Source organism: Rhinocladiella mackenziei, assembly GCF_000835555.1.
Source record: "Rhinocladiella mackenziei CBS 650.93 unplaced genomic scaffold supercont1.8, whole genome shotgun sequence".
In the NCBI taxonomy this organism is placed as follows: Eukaryota; Fungi; Ascomycota; class Eurotiomycetes; order Chaetothyriales; family Herpotrichiellaceae; genus Rhinocladiella; species Rhinocladiella mackenziei.
In genome coordinates, this window is record NW_013550597.1 from 194,230 (window position 1) to 210,339 (window position 16,110).

The 16,110-nt window shown below is 49.2% G+C and overlaps 8 protein-coding genes across 8 annotated transcripts; 4 read left to right on the forward strand and 4 right to left on the reverse strand.

Moving 5' to 3' along the window:
* Positions 1–838: 838 nt before the first annotated feature.
* On the reverse strand, positions 839–2,647 carry Z518_09667 (uncharacterized protein; the record flags this gene model as incomplete). Its single annotated transcript, XM_013412284.1, has 4 exons — positions 839–1,044; positions 1,101–1,316; positions 1,370–2,494; positions 2,545–2,647. The coding sequence occupies 4 exons, from the start codon at positions 2,645–2,647 to the stop codon at positions 839–841; spliced, it is 1,650 nt and encodes a 549-aa protein (XP_013267738.1).
* Positions 2,648–3,571: 924 nt separating this feature from the next.
* Z518_09668 (uncharacterized protein) lies at positions 3,572–4,048 on the forward strand (the record flags this gene model as incomplete). Its single annotated transcript, XM_013412285.1, has 1 exon — positions 3,572–4,048. The coding sequence occupies one exon, from the start codon at positions 3,572–3,574 to the stop codon at positions 4,046–4,048; it is 477 nt and encodes a 158-aa protein (XP_013267739.1).
* Positions 4,049–4,092: 44 nt separating this feature from the next.
* Z518_09669 (calcium-translocating P-type ATPase, PMCA-type) lies at positions 4,093–7,230 on the forward strand (the record flags this gene model as incomplete). Its single annotated transcript, XM_013412286.1, has 3 exons — positions 4,093–6,225; positions 6,273–6,798; positions 6,872–7,230. The coding sequence occupies 3 exons, from the start codon at positions 4,093–4,095 to the stop codon at positions 7,228–7,230; spliced, it is 3,018 nt and encodes a 1,005-aa protein (XP_013267740.1).
* A 262-nt stretch (positions 7,231–7,492) lies between these two features.
* Z518_09670 (uncharacterized protein) lies at positions 7,493–8,041 on the reverse strand (the record flags this gene model as incomplete). Its single annotated transcript, XM_013412287.1, has 2 exons — positions 7,493–7,941; positions 7,990–8,041. 2 exons carry the CDS (start codon positions 8,039–8,041, stop codon positions 7,493–7,495), a joined length of 501 nt encoding a protein of 166 aa, XP_013267741.1.
* A 1,066-nt stretch (positions 8,042–9,107) lies between these two features.
* On the forward strand, positions 9,108–11,958 carry Z518_09671 (chitin synthase 2; the record flags this gene model as incomplete). The annotated part of the gene is made up of 2 exons (XM_013412288.1): positions 9,108–9,126; positions 9,188–11,958. 2 exons carry the CDS (start codon positions 9,108–9,110, stop codon positions 11,956–11,958), a joined length of 2,790 nt encoding a protein of 929 aa, XP_013267742.1.
* Positions 11,959–12,411: 453 nt separating this feature from the next.
* On the reverse strand, positions 12,412–13,028 carry Z518_09672 (uncharacterized protein; the record flags this gene model as incomplete). The annotated part of the gene is made up of 2 exons (XM_013412289.1): positions 12,412–12,569; positions 12,722–13,028. The coding sequence occupies 2 exons, from the start codon at positions 13,026–13,028 to the stop codon at positions 12,412–12,414; spliced, it is 465 nt and encodes a 154-aa protein (XP_013267743.1).
* A 723-nt stretch (positions 13,029–13,751) lies between these two features.
* On the forward strand, positions 13,752–14,402 carry Z518_09673 (uncharacterized protein; the record flags this gene model as incomplete). Its single annotated transcript, XM_013412290.1, has 1 exon — positions 13,752–14,402. The coding sequence occupies one exon, from the start codon at positions 13,752–13,754 to the stop codon at positions 14,400–14,402; it is 651 nt and encodes a 216-aa protein (XP_013267744.1).
* Positions 14,403–14,767: 365 nt separating this feature from the next.
* Positions 14,768–15,340, reverse strand: Z518_09674 (uncharacterized protein; the record flags this gene model as incomplete). The annotated part of the gene is made up of 1 exon (XM_013412291.1): positions 14,768–15,340. The coding sequence occupies one exon, from the start codon at positions 15,338–15,340 to the stop codon at positions 14,768–14,770; it is 573 nt and encodes a 190-aa protein (XP_013267745.1).
* Positions 15,341–16,110: the final 770 nt, after the last annotated feature.

Here is a 16,110-nt window from a genome sequence, read left to right on the forward strand (position 1 = left end):
AACCGCGAGCAGGCCTCTCCTGGCGATGCCTTTGTGTGTCCATCATCCTTCGTTTCGACCGTGATCGATCCGCTTGACTTTGTTTGTACTGACTCCAGATTCAAAGTCTCGTCTTTGTATGTTTTCTCCATCGCGAGAAGCTCATATGCCAGTCGTCGTGGACCGACTGCGCAGAAGGAGCAATGTGAGCCCAAGGACACAACATAGCGTGGAGAAGCAGCGATGGCGGTCGACCTCGGGGCAATTCTTTATCGCATGATTTATGATGGCATGACAAGATCTAGGTGAAGACAGCAAAAGGACATGGAATGGAGGGCTATCCCAAACTCGAACTGTGAGGTGGAACAAAGTTCGACCAATCATCCCATCCATATCATTTGTCGCATCGATGTTCAGTCCTCCGAAAAAGAATCGAAGTTTTCAAATGCCGATGCATCCAAGTCTAGCCAAAAGCAACAAAGCTTCCGTTGCACTGCCTCATTCCATCCCTGTCAACGTCCCCAGAATGGAGGAAACGGACCATGGGTCCGATATAAACCGAATTCGCCCATTTTCTTGGGTTGTTTCACCGGAGGTCGATGACGGATGTAACATGTCCGGAGCAGTCTCTGGACATGGCAAGTGATAATTTCACGAGAGGAGCCACACAATGCGGCACAAAGCAGTTTACACTCATCGTTTGAAGGATGCTCTATTTATGATATCTCATCCAGGCCCGAGTCGATTTTCAATTTGTATTTGATCCCAATGTCAGACATGAACTTCAAATCGCGCTCTGCTCGTCCAAATTCAATCGCTCTTCTCTTGCGAACAGTATACCACCTCAACCGTGCATGATTCAGCAACTCGATACTCTCACGATCTTCTGATCCGGCTCCTTTTCGTATAATTCAATATGTGTCAATCCGATATCTTTCTTTTCGGAAATGGAGTCGATCGAATGTCTAGGCGGGGTTTCATCTGGTCCCTTTCGCCGGAGTTGACTCCACACTGCCTGATGCATGGATTTCATGAAGAGACGGTCCATATCCTCGAGGGTGAGACCTGTGATAATGTCAGTATCACCAAAAAATCAAAGTGAGAAGCAATGATAGACTGACCCTTTGTTTCAGGAATGAAGAAAAATGCCCAAATCCCCATGAGGATCATTAACGAGCCAAAAAACATGTACGTGCCGTAGCCGAGGGATGTGATCATGTAGGGAGTGGTCCGAGAGATCACAAATGACCAAAGCCATTGATCAGCGGTAGTGATGGCCACACAGAGCATCCTAATGTCCAAGGGAAATATCTCAGAGCAATAGACCCAAGTAATACCTGGCCAGACGTTAGTTTTAACGACGACCAACGTCATGAAAGGTGCACCTTACCCTGCCAAGTTGCACAATAGATGAACCCGTAGAGATATACGCACACCATTGCGAGGTAGCCCCATCCAGTCTGATGGACTTCTCCCTGTGACGCCGCAGTGGCGGGATCGGCCTCGAACACGTATCCCCCAATGTACCACATCGGCAATGAGCCAATGAATGCACCCAGGATGAGACCCTTCCGTCGTCCAACTTTTTCAACAAAGAAAAATGAGAAGAGAAGCATACCGAGGGTCTTTGCTACACCATAGAAACCCGTGGCAAACAACTTCGTGGAGGTACCCTGGATTCCAAGCGTTTCGAAAATACGGGGTGAGTAGTATGTGATGACATTGACACCCGTCAGGTTTTGGCAAGCCATCAGGAGAAGGCCTATTGCGATTCGATTCCGCGTTCCTCGGGCAAGGAGCTTCTTGAGCGATTCTCTCTTGCTGAGTTTCATGGTGCTGCGTTCCTCCACTTGCTGCCTTATCTCGGTCATTTCAGTCCTGATATAGGGATGGTCAGAAGGTAGAGTTCGAATCTTTGACAACACCTTCTCCGCTGCTTCCCAGTTGTCCTGCCGTGCTAGCCAGCGAGGGGATTCGGGACAAAAGAGCATGCCAATCACAAGGAGAAGTCCTGGGAGAAGCTGAAGGCCAAGAGGAACAATCCATTGTGCCTTTGAGTTGTCAGAGATGGTTCGATCGACTGCATAGTTGATCCAGAACCCTGCCATGCCTCCTCCCTGACTGGCAACCTCAAAAAACCCTACCAGGCGCCCCCGAATAGATGGAGGGGACGTTTCGGCAATGTAGACGGGGACGATGAGTGAGACGGCCCCAATTCCAAGACCGGCGACTGCACGACCGACAATGATCAATGCGATTTGGCCATGCGCAGCAGTCATAAGAGTGCCACCGACGAGAAAGACGCAGGCAGAGACCATGACCGCCTTCTTCCGGCCGATCATCTCCGCAAGCGGGAATGTCAGGAGGGCACCAAAGAAGCAACCAGCTTGAAAAGTTGAAACGATATTTCCTTGCAAAGTGTCACGAGCAGTTTCGGACACGTCAGTCAGGCCGAAATCTCGTCGAAAGGAATCGAGGGCCAGAGTGCCGCCAATAACAGCGGTATCGTATCCCACTACAGAGAGTCAACGGTGGAATTTTGGTGCATGAGATACTTCCACTTACTGGCTATCGCCGACATAGATGCAATAATCGAAATGAGGTGGATTTTCCAATTTCGCACCTCTTTGGGATCTTGCGTCCCTGTCGCATGAAGATTGAATCCCATTTTGATAGATGTCGCTCCAAGATGTATGCAACAGAGTGAATAGAAATTGTAAAACTTGCACAGCAAGTCATCAAACAGGAAATCCAAGGGTCGTTCGAGGCAAGAGGCGTATTATAGATGAGAAAGCATTTGCCGACAACTCCATGGGCGGCCGTGGTTGAGATTTGCGGAGAAGGCAGCCACCTCCACTGGCCAAGAACGCGGAGAGAGATCCTCGAGAGGGTTGCCATCTTCTGGAGATAAGGAAGCTTGCAATTGCTTGAAAGAAACCAGGGGAGGAGGTCGTCGAAGGGTGACATTGATGAGAATGACTTTCGCCTTCAAAGCTCCGCGGTTGCATGCCGCTAGCGTTGGTTCCCCTTGGCATCGGGATATGCTCCGCGCTTGGCATGATTCTGCCACGACCTCCCCTGGTCCCGAGTTGTCCCCCCATAAGTGCACTTTTTTTATTCTCTCGAGAGCTCCGCTGTTGAGTTTGACAAAAGGAGAATCAATCTCGTACGAGACCGTCCGTACCATCTTTTCTATGAGGTCTCGATAGCTCCGTTCCCGCGTCCAAGGATTCCGATGGAGGAGTTCCTCTCCACGCCAACTTCCGCTGAGCAGCAACCGCCTCTCTCTAGCGCGGCCATACAGACGAACTGATGAATCGATGTTCAGAATGTCCTATTCCACACATGATGGTTGACTTGCAAAGGGCTTTATGGCGCTGTGTGTTCCACGTGCATTGCCTCGGCACTCTTCAGTATATTACTCCTAGCCTTAATGCCAGCTCGCAATATTTGAGTCCTAGACAACCATGGCTTCCCTTTTGTTTGAGGATCACTCGCGTCTTGTTCTAGAACAGCGCTGTCTTCCGCTTGGAATAGCATCTCATGTCGTGATGGATACATGATTCCCCCTCTTTCTCCCCCTTCTTTAATCATGGCAATCACTCTCCAGCTCCCACAGTTGCAAGTCGAAGAATCCCTTCATGGCCAACAAGCTGATGCTATCACCCTTTCTCCACGATCTCGAAATTCCTCGGCCAACAATCCCTTCCTAAACATCCCAAGTACTCCTGCACTAAGCAGCTCCGCTTCCAGTGTTGTCGAAATTGATCCAGCTGAAGCTTTGCGACCGGATCCAGGAACCGAAGCGGGTTTCCATGTGGAGAACAACCCGTTCGCGTTCACCCCCGGTCACCTGAACAAGCTTCTCAATCCCAAATCTTTGCAGGCGTTTGTTGCCCTAGGAGGCCTTCGGGGCATTGAGCGAGGGCTTCGTACCGACATCGAGGCCGGTCTCAGTATTGAAGAGACGTCGCTCCCGGGCCAAGTCAAATTTGATGATGTTGCCCTCTGCTTGGAAAAGGCCCCGGACAATGATAGCTCAGCACCCCCCAAACCCAATCATAACTGAACAAAGCTCGAATTCGAATACAAACTCGAGCAACAGTACATTCCATGACCGAATTCGAGTCTTCAGCAGAAATGTTCTTCCTGCCAAAAAAGGCCACTCCCCTGTGGATGTTAATGTGGAATGCGTACAATGACAAGGTCCTTTTGCTTCTTACCGCCGCGGCCGTCATTTCTCTTGCTCTTGGCCTTTATGAAACATTTGGTACTGAACATGAGGCTGGTGCCCCTACTCCGGTCGATTGGGTGGAAGGTCTTGCCATCTGTGTCGCCATCATTATTGTGGTTGGAGTGGGATCGCTGAATGATTGGCAGAAAGAACGAGCATTTGTTCGACTCAATACGAAAAAGGAAGATCGAGAGGTCAAGGTGATCCGATCCGGGAAATCATACATGATCAATGTACATGACGTTCTGGTTGGAGATGTTCTATTCCTAGAACCGGGCGATTTGGTACCTGTTGATGGCATCTTCATCCACGGACACGAGTTAAAGTGTGACGAATCTTCCGCCACGGGCGAATCTGATGCCTTGAAGAAGACAGGAGGCGCAGAAGTCTTGAAGCTTCTTGCAGATGGCCACAGCAACATCAAGGATCTCGATCCATTCATCATTTCCGGCGCCAAGGTCCTGGAAGGCGTGGGGACTTTTGTCTGCACCTCTGTCGGAGTCAATTCAAGCTTCGGAAAGATTATGATGTCTGTGCGCACGGAAATGGAATCGACGCCGTTACAAAAGAAATTGGAAGGTCTCGCAACCGCCATAGCGAAACTTGGCAGCACCGCAGCAGCTTTACTCTTCTTCGTCCTGCTCTTCCGCTTTCTCGGCAGCTTATCGGGAGATTCGAGGACAGGGGCTGAAAAGGCTTCATCCTTTATGGACATTCTCGTTGTTGCCATTACCGTGATTGTTGTTGCTGTGCCAGAAGGTCTCCCACTTACGGTGACTCTCGCTCTGGCCTTTGCTACCACCAGGTTATTGAAAGGAAACAATCTTGTCCGCGTTCTCCGGGCTTGCGAGACCATGGGCAACGCTACCACTATTTGCTCCAATAAGACTGGTACCCAAACAACGAACAAGATGACGGTTGTTGCTGGGACATTTGGAGATGCAAGTTTTGGGAAATCCAATGACGAAAACGTCAAAACAGCAACCGAATTTGCCCGTGGCCTGCCTAAGCCCACTCGCGATCTCCTTATCCAATCGGTTGCCATTAACTCCACAGCCTTTGAGGGTGAGGAACATGACAAATCCACATTCATAGGATCCAAAACCGAAACTGCTCTGCTACAATTTGCCCGAGACAACTTGGGAATGGGCCCTATTTCAGAAGAAAGAGCCAACAGTGACATTGTGCAACTGATGTCTTTCGACTTCAGCAAGAAATGTATGGGAGCTGCGGTCAGATTACCTTCGGGAGGATATCGAATCCTCGTCAAAGGCGCCTCGGAAATTCTCTTGGACCACTGCATTCAATACGCGGACATTGAAACGCAACAAACCTCAGAGTTGACGAAACCCATCCGCACGTCATTGGAAAACACCATTACTGCTTACGCTAAACAGTCCTTGAGGACCATTGGACTTGTCTATAAGGACATTTCACAATGGCCCCCGGAAGGGGCAAGATCCAAAACCGACCCCAGCAGCGCGGATTTTGGTTCGGTTCTCACGGGGCTTGTCTTTGTAGGTGTCGTTGGAATTCAAGATCCGGTTAGACCGGGAGTACCTGAAGCTGTTGCAAGGGCCAAATCGTCTGGTGTGGTTGTCAGAATGGTCACCGGTGACAATGCCGTGACCGCTCAAGCCATCGCCACCGAATGCGGTATTTACACCGATGGTCTCATTATGGAGGGCCCGGTGTTCAGAACACTTTCCGACAACGAGATGGGATTGAAGCTTCCCAAACTCCAAGTTTTGGCGCGCTCATCACCCGAAGACAAAAGAATCTTAGTCGCAAGACTTCAAAGCTATGGAGAAACTGTAGCTGTTACCGGAGACGGCACAAACGACGCTCCTGCTTTGAAAACGGCTGATGTCGGGTTTTCAATGGGAATTGCCGGAACTGAGGTTGTCAAAGAAGCCTCTTCGATTGTGTTGATGGACGATAACTTTACATCTGTCCTAACGGCGCTGAAATGGGGACGTGCTGTTAATGATGCCGTTCAAAAGTTTCTTCAGGTGGGTTCCCCTTTTCCTATGTGAAAAATAATGTTAACGATTTCCAGTTCCAAATAACTGTTAACATCACCGCGGTACTCCTTACGTTCATTTCTGCTGTGACCAGTAGCAAGATGGAATCGGTCCTTACAGCCGTTCAACTGCCCTGGGTGAATTTGATAATGGACACCTTCGCTGCACTCGCATTGGCGACCGACCCTCCGACCGAAAAGATCCTCGACCGCCCACCCCAGCGAAAGGGAGCAAGTCTAATCACCATCAGCATGTGGAAAATGATTACCGGGCAGGCTATTTTTCAACTCACTGTCACCCTCATTCTATATTTTGTAGGCTCAAAAATTCTAGGATACGATCAGTTCCGGGATTTGGAGCTCTCCACGATTGTATTCAACACCTTTGTTTGGATGCAGATCTTCAACGAATTCAACAATCGCCGACTTGACAACAAATTCAACATTGTCGAAGGAGTTCACCGCAATAAATTTTTCATCGCCATCTATTGCATCATGGTGAGATCCCAAATCGCCATTATTTTTGTGGGAGGAAAGGCATTTTCCATTACGGCGATTGACGGTACGCAGTGGGCAATTTGCATTGTCCTTACTTTTGTGTCTTCCTTGGGCGATCGTTGTTCGGTTGTTTCCAGACATATGGTTTGAAGCCATCGCAACATTTTTAGGAAGACCATTTGTGATCTTGTACAAGACTTTCTCCCGTAACTTGTCGAGCGTGATTTCTATTTTCCAAAGGACGAGGAATAGAGCTGAGGAAAGTGATGGAAGTATCAGTCCACCCGAAATCGTGGTCACGAGTTCTTCGAATGACAAAGGGCCAGGTATGAGGTATGTCGAGGATGTAGAAAAAGGACGGGGACGAAATTGGGGGGATATATTGGTGGATAAAATGCAGGACCCTGGTGCCAAAAATATGGGGTTACTCGAACAAGAATTTGCTTCGTTGACCAGTGCTCGTTCAAACTTGGACGTTCGATCCTACGACTCATGAACGGGAAATAACCAAACACCGCTCCGCTGAATCACAAGACTCTAATGCAGTAGAGTATATTCTTTTCGGATGCGATGTAGAAATGGGCGCTGGAGAATGCAGTGACCGTGCCCGCTCGATGGGCCTTCCACCAAACCAGCTCGATGAAATTCTGTACTTACTGATATTGTGGCGAACCAAATTAACCCGGCTATTCAACCAGACGCCTCGCTGTAGCTTGATCACTATCCAATTCTGATGCAATGGTTGTATTGTCTTTTAATCACGCCTTTTTATCGACGACTTGCTCGAGGAAATTCTTGGAGAACCGTTCGACCTGCTCGTAAACGGTTTCGAACCCGTCATCGACACCGTAGTAGGGATCAATGACTTCTTCCGTCTTCTTCTTGCCACTGAAATCACCAAAGAGCATGACTTGTGCTTTGGTACTTTGTCCATTGCTTTCGATTTTCCGCTGCAGCCGTTTCAAATCTCTGAGGTTGTATGCATCCATGGCCAAAATGTAGTCAAAAGTGTGAAAGTCTTTTCCATCTATTTTCCGGGCGAGATGCTCATAGTATATAATGCCATGCTGGCGAAGGGTAGCCATTGTCCGAGAATCGGGAGGTTCGAGTGTATGGTAGGCGCCAGTACCAGCCGAGTCAACCTGGTCGATGCGAGGATGGGATTTCGTCATGGAGCGAAAAACACCTTCGGCCATGGGAGATCGACCTTCACATAATCAGCTGACGCGTCCAGACCGTAGTGCGGAGGAAATACAAATATTGCCCAGGCAAACAAAAAGAACGGAAACCTGTGCAGACTCGGACATGGTGGGTTGGAAGGCACAGTTTATGTGTACGATTGCGCGTTCTCTCCTTTTGGTAATCCGGTTAGTTGGGCAAGATGAGAGGGAAGATGAAGGTCTGTGGGATTTGAGGAGGGACTGAACAGAAATGCTCGGCCTTGCAGCTTCGGCATCAACGCTGAGAGGAAACTGATTAGCCGGGTCCGATAAGGATAAGGCAGCCTTTTCAGTGGGGAAGAGAGTTTGTTTGGCTAACGAACGAATTACCGTGCAGTCCGAAGTGTTAGTCTGGGGAAAAGGGGATGGTTGATTCCTGAAACGCCTTGCACAGCCACCGCAGGCCGTTTTTCTGCAGTCGCCCTGAAGGGGGGGGAGATTGCGTGCGAGGCAGATTGGTGGTGGAGGTATGTGACGCCACAGTTGAGCCACGCGGTTGACCGAGTGCTGATGTCGAAGCGCCAAGATACAAGGGGGTGTCCGGCTACGAAGGAACTCGAATGGGCACTGAGGTTTGCTTGTGACCTGTAAAGGCTTTGGTTAGGGTCATCGATGGCAAATCATGGAGGAATAAATAGAAACGAAGGGAGCAGAATTATAGTGCAAGCCCCGGTGCCCAGTGTTACTGCGGCGATGGCCCTTGTATTCTCGTACTAGAAAGTGGCTTGGCGTGAGATCGGGGCGAGAGCTGAACATGAAACTGCGGCGACAAAGGAGACATCATCAATCTATTCTCTGCCCTTTTTTCCCGCTCGCTTTCGCCTTTTGCTTTTTCGAGGGTCCGGACGATTGCTCAACCCACCTCTTCCAGTCATTCCTTTAATTCTCCCAGTCAATATATTGGAGCACGGACATTTTGTCACTTCCAATTCGGTGCCGGAGGAACTCCACGCTGTTGAGATCATCCATTGTCTGACCCAACCATCCAGAATCGCTGCACCCCAGTCTCCTCGAACAAGCATTCGTTCATTGCGCGGCCATTCAGAATTGGAAATCCTGACACAGATTTCCTCTGAGTGCCCTCCTTTGCACCGCATTCCAACTTCCGAACACAGACCACCTCAGGACTCCCTCGCATTCTTCTTCGCCTGTCATGGCGTACAATCGACTTGGTAAATACCCCATTGCGAATCCTGAATCTGTGTCGAAACAAATACTGATAGTGGCGCTCAGGCAGTCCTCAACGGGACGGCCCTTACTCTCCTCCCGCTAATCCTCAATACGATTCCAGATCACCGTCTCCTGGTCGACCTCTGCAACCTTATACACATCCAGAGGAATCCTACACACGACAGGCTCTTCACCTCCAGATGCCCACAGCCTCTAGTGATCGCCTCGCCATGCAGCCCACGTACTCGGTCGAAAATATTCACAACTCACATGGACACAACCAACAATATGAACAACAACCATCCGCCGGAGGGGATATGAGCTATGGGAGAAGTGACTATATTGTGTCACCAGAGGAACATCACGATGGCTACTACACTCAGCCATACTCTCCTCATCCTCAGGGTGACTACGCGCTTGATCCATATCCCACTCCGAGCGAAACATATCGAAATGACAATGACAATGTTCCGATCCTTCAACCTGACTCTGCTTATGGGCCGGATCCACACTCACAACCAGGCATGGGATATGACGGTTATCATGACGAAGAGCTACGGCCTACGCCATCTCCAGCGCCGATTAGGAGGTGGAAGACGGTCAAGGAAGTGCAATTGTTCAATGGCAATCTCGTGCTTGACTGCCCTATCCCCCCCAAGCTCTTGGCCAATGTTCCACATGCGAAACCTCCCGAGAGAGATGAGTTTACGCATATGAGATACTCCGCTGCGACTTGCGACCCCTCAGAATTTTACAACGAAAGATTCACGCTCCGACAACGGCTCTTCGCGAAGCCCCGGCAAACAGAGCTGTTCATTGTCGTGACCATGTACAACGAAGATGAATTTTTATTTGCGCGGACCATGATTGGTATCTTCAAAAACATTGAATACATGTGTAATAGAAACACCAGCAAAACCTGGGGAAAAGAAGCCTGGAAGAAAATTGTGGTTTGTGTTGTGAGTGATGGCCGTGCGAAAATCAACCCTCGAACCCGGGCGGTTCTGGCTGGTCTGGGCGTCTATCAAGATGGGATTGCCAAACAACAAGTCAATGGTAAAGACGTCACAGCTCACATCTACGAGTACACTACGCAGGTTGGTCTGGAGCTTAAGGGCACCCAAGTGTCTCTGAAGCCGCGATCTGCGACACCCGTTCAAATGCTGTTTTGTTTGAAAGAGAAGAATCAAAAGAAGATCAACTCTCATCGATGGTTCTTCCAAGCATTTGGCCGTGTCTTGGATCCTAATATTTGTGTGCTCATCGATGCTGGAACCAAGCCCGGAAAGGACTCAATCTACCAACTCTGGAAAGCCTTTGATCTGGAACCTATGTGTGGTGGTGCTTGCGGCGAAATCAAGGTCATGTTGGAGCACGGCAAGAAGCTTCTCAACCCCCTCGTCGCCACGCAAAACTTCGAATACAAGATGTCGAATATCTTGGACAAACCGCTCGAATCCGCATTCGGTTTCATTTCCGTGCTCCCCGGCGCATTTTCCGCCTATCGGTACGTTGCCTTGCAAAATGACAAGAATGGCGAAGGTCCGCTGGAGAAATATTTCAAAGGCGAGACGATGCACGCTGATGCGGGCGTGTTTACGGCGAACATGTATCTGGCCGAAGATCGTATACTTTGTTTCGAACTTGTCAGCAAACGCAATTGTCGCTGGATCCTGCAATATGTGAAATCCGCCACCGGTGAAACGGATGTACCGGACCGGATCCCAGAATTTGTTCTTCAACGACGACGGTGGCTCAACGGTTCTTTCTTTGCCGCCGTCTACGCGGTGGCGCACGTGTACCAGCTGTGGCGAAGTGATCACAGTGCCATTCGAAAGTTCATGTTCCTGATTGAATTCACCTACCAGACAATCAACATGCTCTTCGCTTGGTTTGCAATTGGCAACTTTTTCCTCGTTTTCAGGCTCTTGACAGCCTCATTGGGAACCCCTGGCCCTCTCGGGTCAGCCGGCACAGTTCTCGGTGTGATCTTCGAGTTCATCTACCTGGGTACACTTCTTTATTGTTTCATCCTATCCATGGGCAACAGACCTCAAGGGTCAAAGAAGTCTTACCTGATGATGGTCATTTTCTGGTCGGTCCTCATGGTGTGGTTGACCTTTGCCTCGATTTTCTTAACGGTCCGGTCGATCGAAGCCGAAGTCAACGAGAAGGACTTTAGTTTCTCAACAATCTTCAACAACAGCACCTTCTTTGGCCTGATCGTCTCCCTTGCCAGCACCTATGTTCTCTGGTTTGTGGCCAGCTTTTTGTTTTTCGACCCATGGCATATGTTCACTTGCTTCCTTCAATATCTCGTCCTTACCCCAACCTATATCAATGTTCTCAACATCTACGCCTTTTGTAATACCCACGACATTACTTGGGGAACCAAAGGGGATGACAAGGCCGAGAAATTGCCCAGCGCCAATGTCAAACCAGGTGGAATGGTCGACGTGATGATTCCTCAAGATGACGGCGACTTGAACGCACAATATGATGCGGAGTTGAACAAATTCGCCACCAAAGCTGTGAAAGAGGTGAAGCCACCCAATCCAGCGGACAAGCAAGAGGACTACTACAAATCTTTCCGAAGCAACGTCGTCACAGCTTGGATGGTCACCAATTTCATCCTGGTAGCGGCGGTGCTGAACGTGGCAGGATTTGATAGAATCAACGTCGACGACACCGAGCAGCAAAATTCGACGGTGTATTTAGCCGTCATTCTGTGGTCGGTGGCAGGCTTGTCTTTGTTTCGATTCTGTGGTGCGTGTTGGTTTCTGATTGTCAGAATGGTAAGTGCTTCTCGAGTTCCCCGGAATCCCCGACGCTGACTTGATCAAGTTCCGCGGTGTTTGATTCCAATGAAAATCAACAACAGTTTATATGAGTAACGAGAAGCGATCGGTGATACGATTTGGATCAGTGGTCTGGCGTTCTGGCGCCTTCATTGCGGATATTTGCATACTTTTACCTTCGCGAAAACTTCGTAATGGTGCGATGTCCCAAGAACATCAGCGATGAATGTACAAATGGCCGTATTATCGAGAAGCCGGGAATACCTAGAAATCCTTCTAAGCATGGGAATGAATGGCGGGATCAAATCATGATGTTGAACGATTCCAGCTGCAAAACTGGTGTTTGTGATAGTACAACTAAATTTTCTCTCGTAACCAAGCGCGGAGAGTTAGCGCTACGGCCAGTTCAACTGCTTAACTATCTCGTAGCTCACTCAGACTCGGATATATACAAATCAGTTCTCATCGACGAAGTTGTCGGAGCCAATATCAGGTCTTGGACCAAACACAAAGCCCAATTCCAGCACAGACCAAGATCATGCCTACCCAGGTATCTTTGGAGATGAGTTTACCCTCGGCATACCACTCACCAAGGACAGTAAACAAGAACGCCAGGGAATTGGTGATGGGGACGGTGAGGGAGAGTTCTGGGATTTTCTCGTCAGTCAGAGGGGAAAAGAGGATAATTCAAAGCACAGAAGAAAATTGTGAATTCGATTTCTTCAGCCCAATAAATTCATCTCAATGCCGATCCCAAATGGGCCATCCTATGGGCCACAAATGAAGAAGAAATACGTACCGGCTTGTCCAACCAACAGGAAAAACCATACACTGCCTGTGAGATTCAGAACTAGAGGAACTGAATACGACGGACTCTTCAAAAGTCCAATGACAGTATAGAACACTTTCACAATTTGTCGAGAGATCCATGACCTATTTGGATCCGTGATGGATGGATTTGTGGGCGTGGCGTAGTTGACCGCGGCTTTTCGGATAAAGGGGGTCGTGAAGCCCCAGCAGATGCCGACTAGGAGGAACGAAAGGACATAGTTGAAGGGTGAAGGGGTCGGAGGTGCTGAGGCATCCTCAGTTGTAAAAGAGGGCATGATATTTCGAATGTGGGGGTGGAATAGAACGAAAGGGGCGAGACGTGGGTGACTACAAATGAAGGCCCAGCGTGTGTCGCTGTGCCAAGCGACGGCATCCCCCTTAGCTAATGGTCCTCACTAGAAGTTACTACGGCAGATCACGGGCTCTTTCTGGAAGGGTTGTCATCGTCACAAACTTGACAACTCAAAAGCATTGTAGGTCTGGAATGTTCAATTTGGACTGGGCTTGATCGAATCAAAACCAAGAATCTGACAGGATTAAGTTTTGCACAGTATAACAAATGCTTCGCAGCAGCATTACTTCGACGCATTTGCTTTACCGTGGCCCCCTTCCTCTATTATGCAAGGCTGGGAACCGCCAGAATCATCGACTAAAGCTAAAAATGACCAGTTTGATACCAAATGATTAAAAGACACCAACCCGACGTGCTGAATACTGTATCCGGTGCGTTGTTTCACAACAAGCAGAAATGATTCGACATGACTTGGCTCAGGGGTGTTCCCAGCCTCGTCCATCAGACTCTGGACAGCGGGTGTGGCTGGGATCCTAATCTCAGCAGGTCCACGCCCCCAAACACCCATCATCGAAAATATTGCCAACCTCATTCTCTCTCACTGAATCCATTTTCTACCCGTTTTCACCATTATACTCCATACATCACCTTTTATCGTCCCACGCATATTCAACAACCTGAAATCAGCGCCGTGCTTAATTTTTCAATGCCCACAATCCTCACTCCCCAAGGCTGGGTCAAAGTCAGCCAGATTCCGGGCAAGAGGCCGGCTAACCATGATCCGGCCGAAGCTCTTAAAGGGCCATTGGCATATTTCAGCTGTCAACCACTTCCCTCCAGCAAAGTTCCGAATGGTGCAAGAAATAAACCCCAGTTCCCTTACGACCTCTCTGCCTCGCCGGAAAAGTTGAAAAGACAGTCTCATGCCAGAATAGGTGGGAAAAACAGGAACATTTCGGCTCCTCAACCTCGATTGGAAGATGATGATGAAGATGAGGATGCGGATCGGAAATCTCACTCATCTCGTTCTTCACTCTCGACGAGAAGCGTATCACCTGCTCCGGAGTTACCACGTTCCCATCACTCATCAAAATCTCGACACCAGTGCTCTCACGATGAGGGCCGCTCCAAATCCGGATCAAGCCGAAGCCCGCATAGATCCTACTCCCACCATCCACCTATCGAAACAAATCCACAGCCTGTAGTCGCGCATTCGTCAGGGCCAGGGCAATATCACCCCAGAAACAGCTACAACAATTACTCTCCTCCAGGGTCATTCCAGCGTCCACCACCTCCGACCAATGCGAGAAGCATGTCGTATAGTTGGTACAATGCCACTACACCCTTGAATTTGTGATAGCGATTTGTCCTAGCAGGATTGATTTATTTGGCGCTCCCACGAAAATTTGGCTGATTGGGTCAAGTAGCGGGTTGTTGGTTATTTAATTTTTGGTTCCAGTAAACTGGTAGCTCTCATAAGGTATTCACATTGCATCAGATTGCTCTGGCCAATCTTGTCCTCATGTGTCCAAACAGTCCTTCCTATGCGGTCCCATCCAGGCTCAAAGCCATTGAACCTGCCAATTCAAACGTCCTAGTCCATACTTGCAAGATATCAGTCGATCATAAGTCCTGATTGTCCTCCAGCGTATCATTCATCAACGACACCAGTCGTCCCTGTGCCTGCACCACACCCAATTGTTCTGAGGTGGGCCCAAAAGCTCAGTCATCGACCACCACGATCCTTTCTTTCCTCCTCGTACTCCTCACAGTTTTAACTTCCTTCATCGAAGGGCGGATGAACATCTTTTGTGTCTTGGTGACTACGACTCTTGTCTCGGGTTGATTGCCTCCACCAACAAAAGTCAGATTCGCATTCGGTCGAGTTGGATATGGATCAATCACAACCGGTCTCCGATGACGGCTAGAGGTGGAAGAGGTATCTGAACCGTAGTATGCACGTCGTCGAGCTCGAAGACAACAGATACATAGCAGGAGGAGGAGAAGGACCCCGAAGAAGACTCCGAGAACGATGCCGCCCACAGCACCTGGTGATAAGCCGCCGCCGCCGTGTGCATGTTCCACAACCACGGTCGCAGGGGAAGTGGTGTGAACGGGAACAACGCTTGTTGTTGTGCCTGGAAGCACCACGACCGTGGATATGGTCGTTTCTGTCGTCCAACTCGTAGTGCAGCTGCTGGTAGTCCAACTGGTGGTCCAGCCGTCCGTATGCTCTGGTACGACAGGAGGATTTGCCGTTACCTGGCCGGGAGATCTGACTTCAACTACCGGCATGGGGAAGAGTTCGAGGATTCGATATTACAATGCCGCATCGAGAGACAGCGTGCAGCCGGAAACAAAGGATAGTTCGCAGTTGTCTGGTTGCGGCTGACGTGCACCTTTGGGACATACATCTTTCACAAGAAACCGAGAGGTTCATGGATGAGCATATTTCCAGCCACTTCTGTTTCTCGACCTTGTCGATTATCAATATAGGCGGCTGGAAGTCGTACTAATGTTCGGATGAAATATGCTTTGGGGCCGAGATGTTGGAGAGGGGAACCCCGAGCACGTGCGACGAGCTCTCGGCCTATCATCGTCGGATGGTTGGTCGAGAGGTGGTCAACGCTCATGCGCTGCCATGTGCATATTTACCCGCCAGATCTGACACCCCGTGACATCAGAATCACGTGGTAAAGCTTGGCGCCCAGAATTGCGATTTCCCAACCATTAAAACCCAGAAAATAACTTACATGTTTGCAATACAACTTAGTTCTACAATCACTATTCGTAAAGATCCATTCAATGGAGTCCGAGGTCAAATAAGTTCCTGCAATTCCAAATCCCCAACCTTTTGACGTCCAGAAACGGATCAAAGAGCTCCGCGGCTGCTTGGATCCCAAGAACCCTAACTACCAACCTGAAGAACAACACACCAATATCAAAGCAGCCATCAAACTATACGAAGATGGAGGAATTAACGGATTTGATCATGTCATCATTATTGATGGAAAGCTGGTGCCTGAAGAGGACATCTTGAATGGACGTGCTTGGGAGATCTTGAA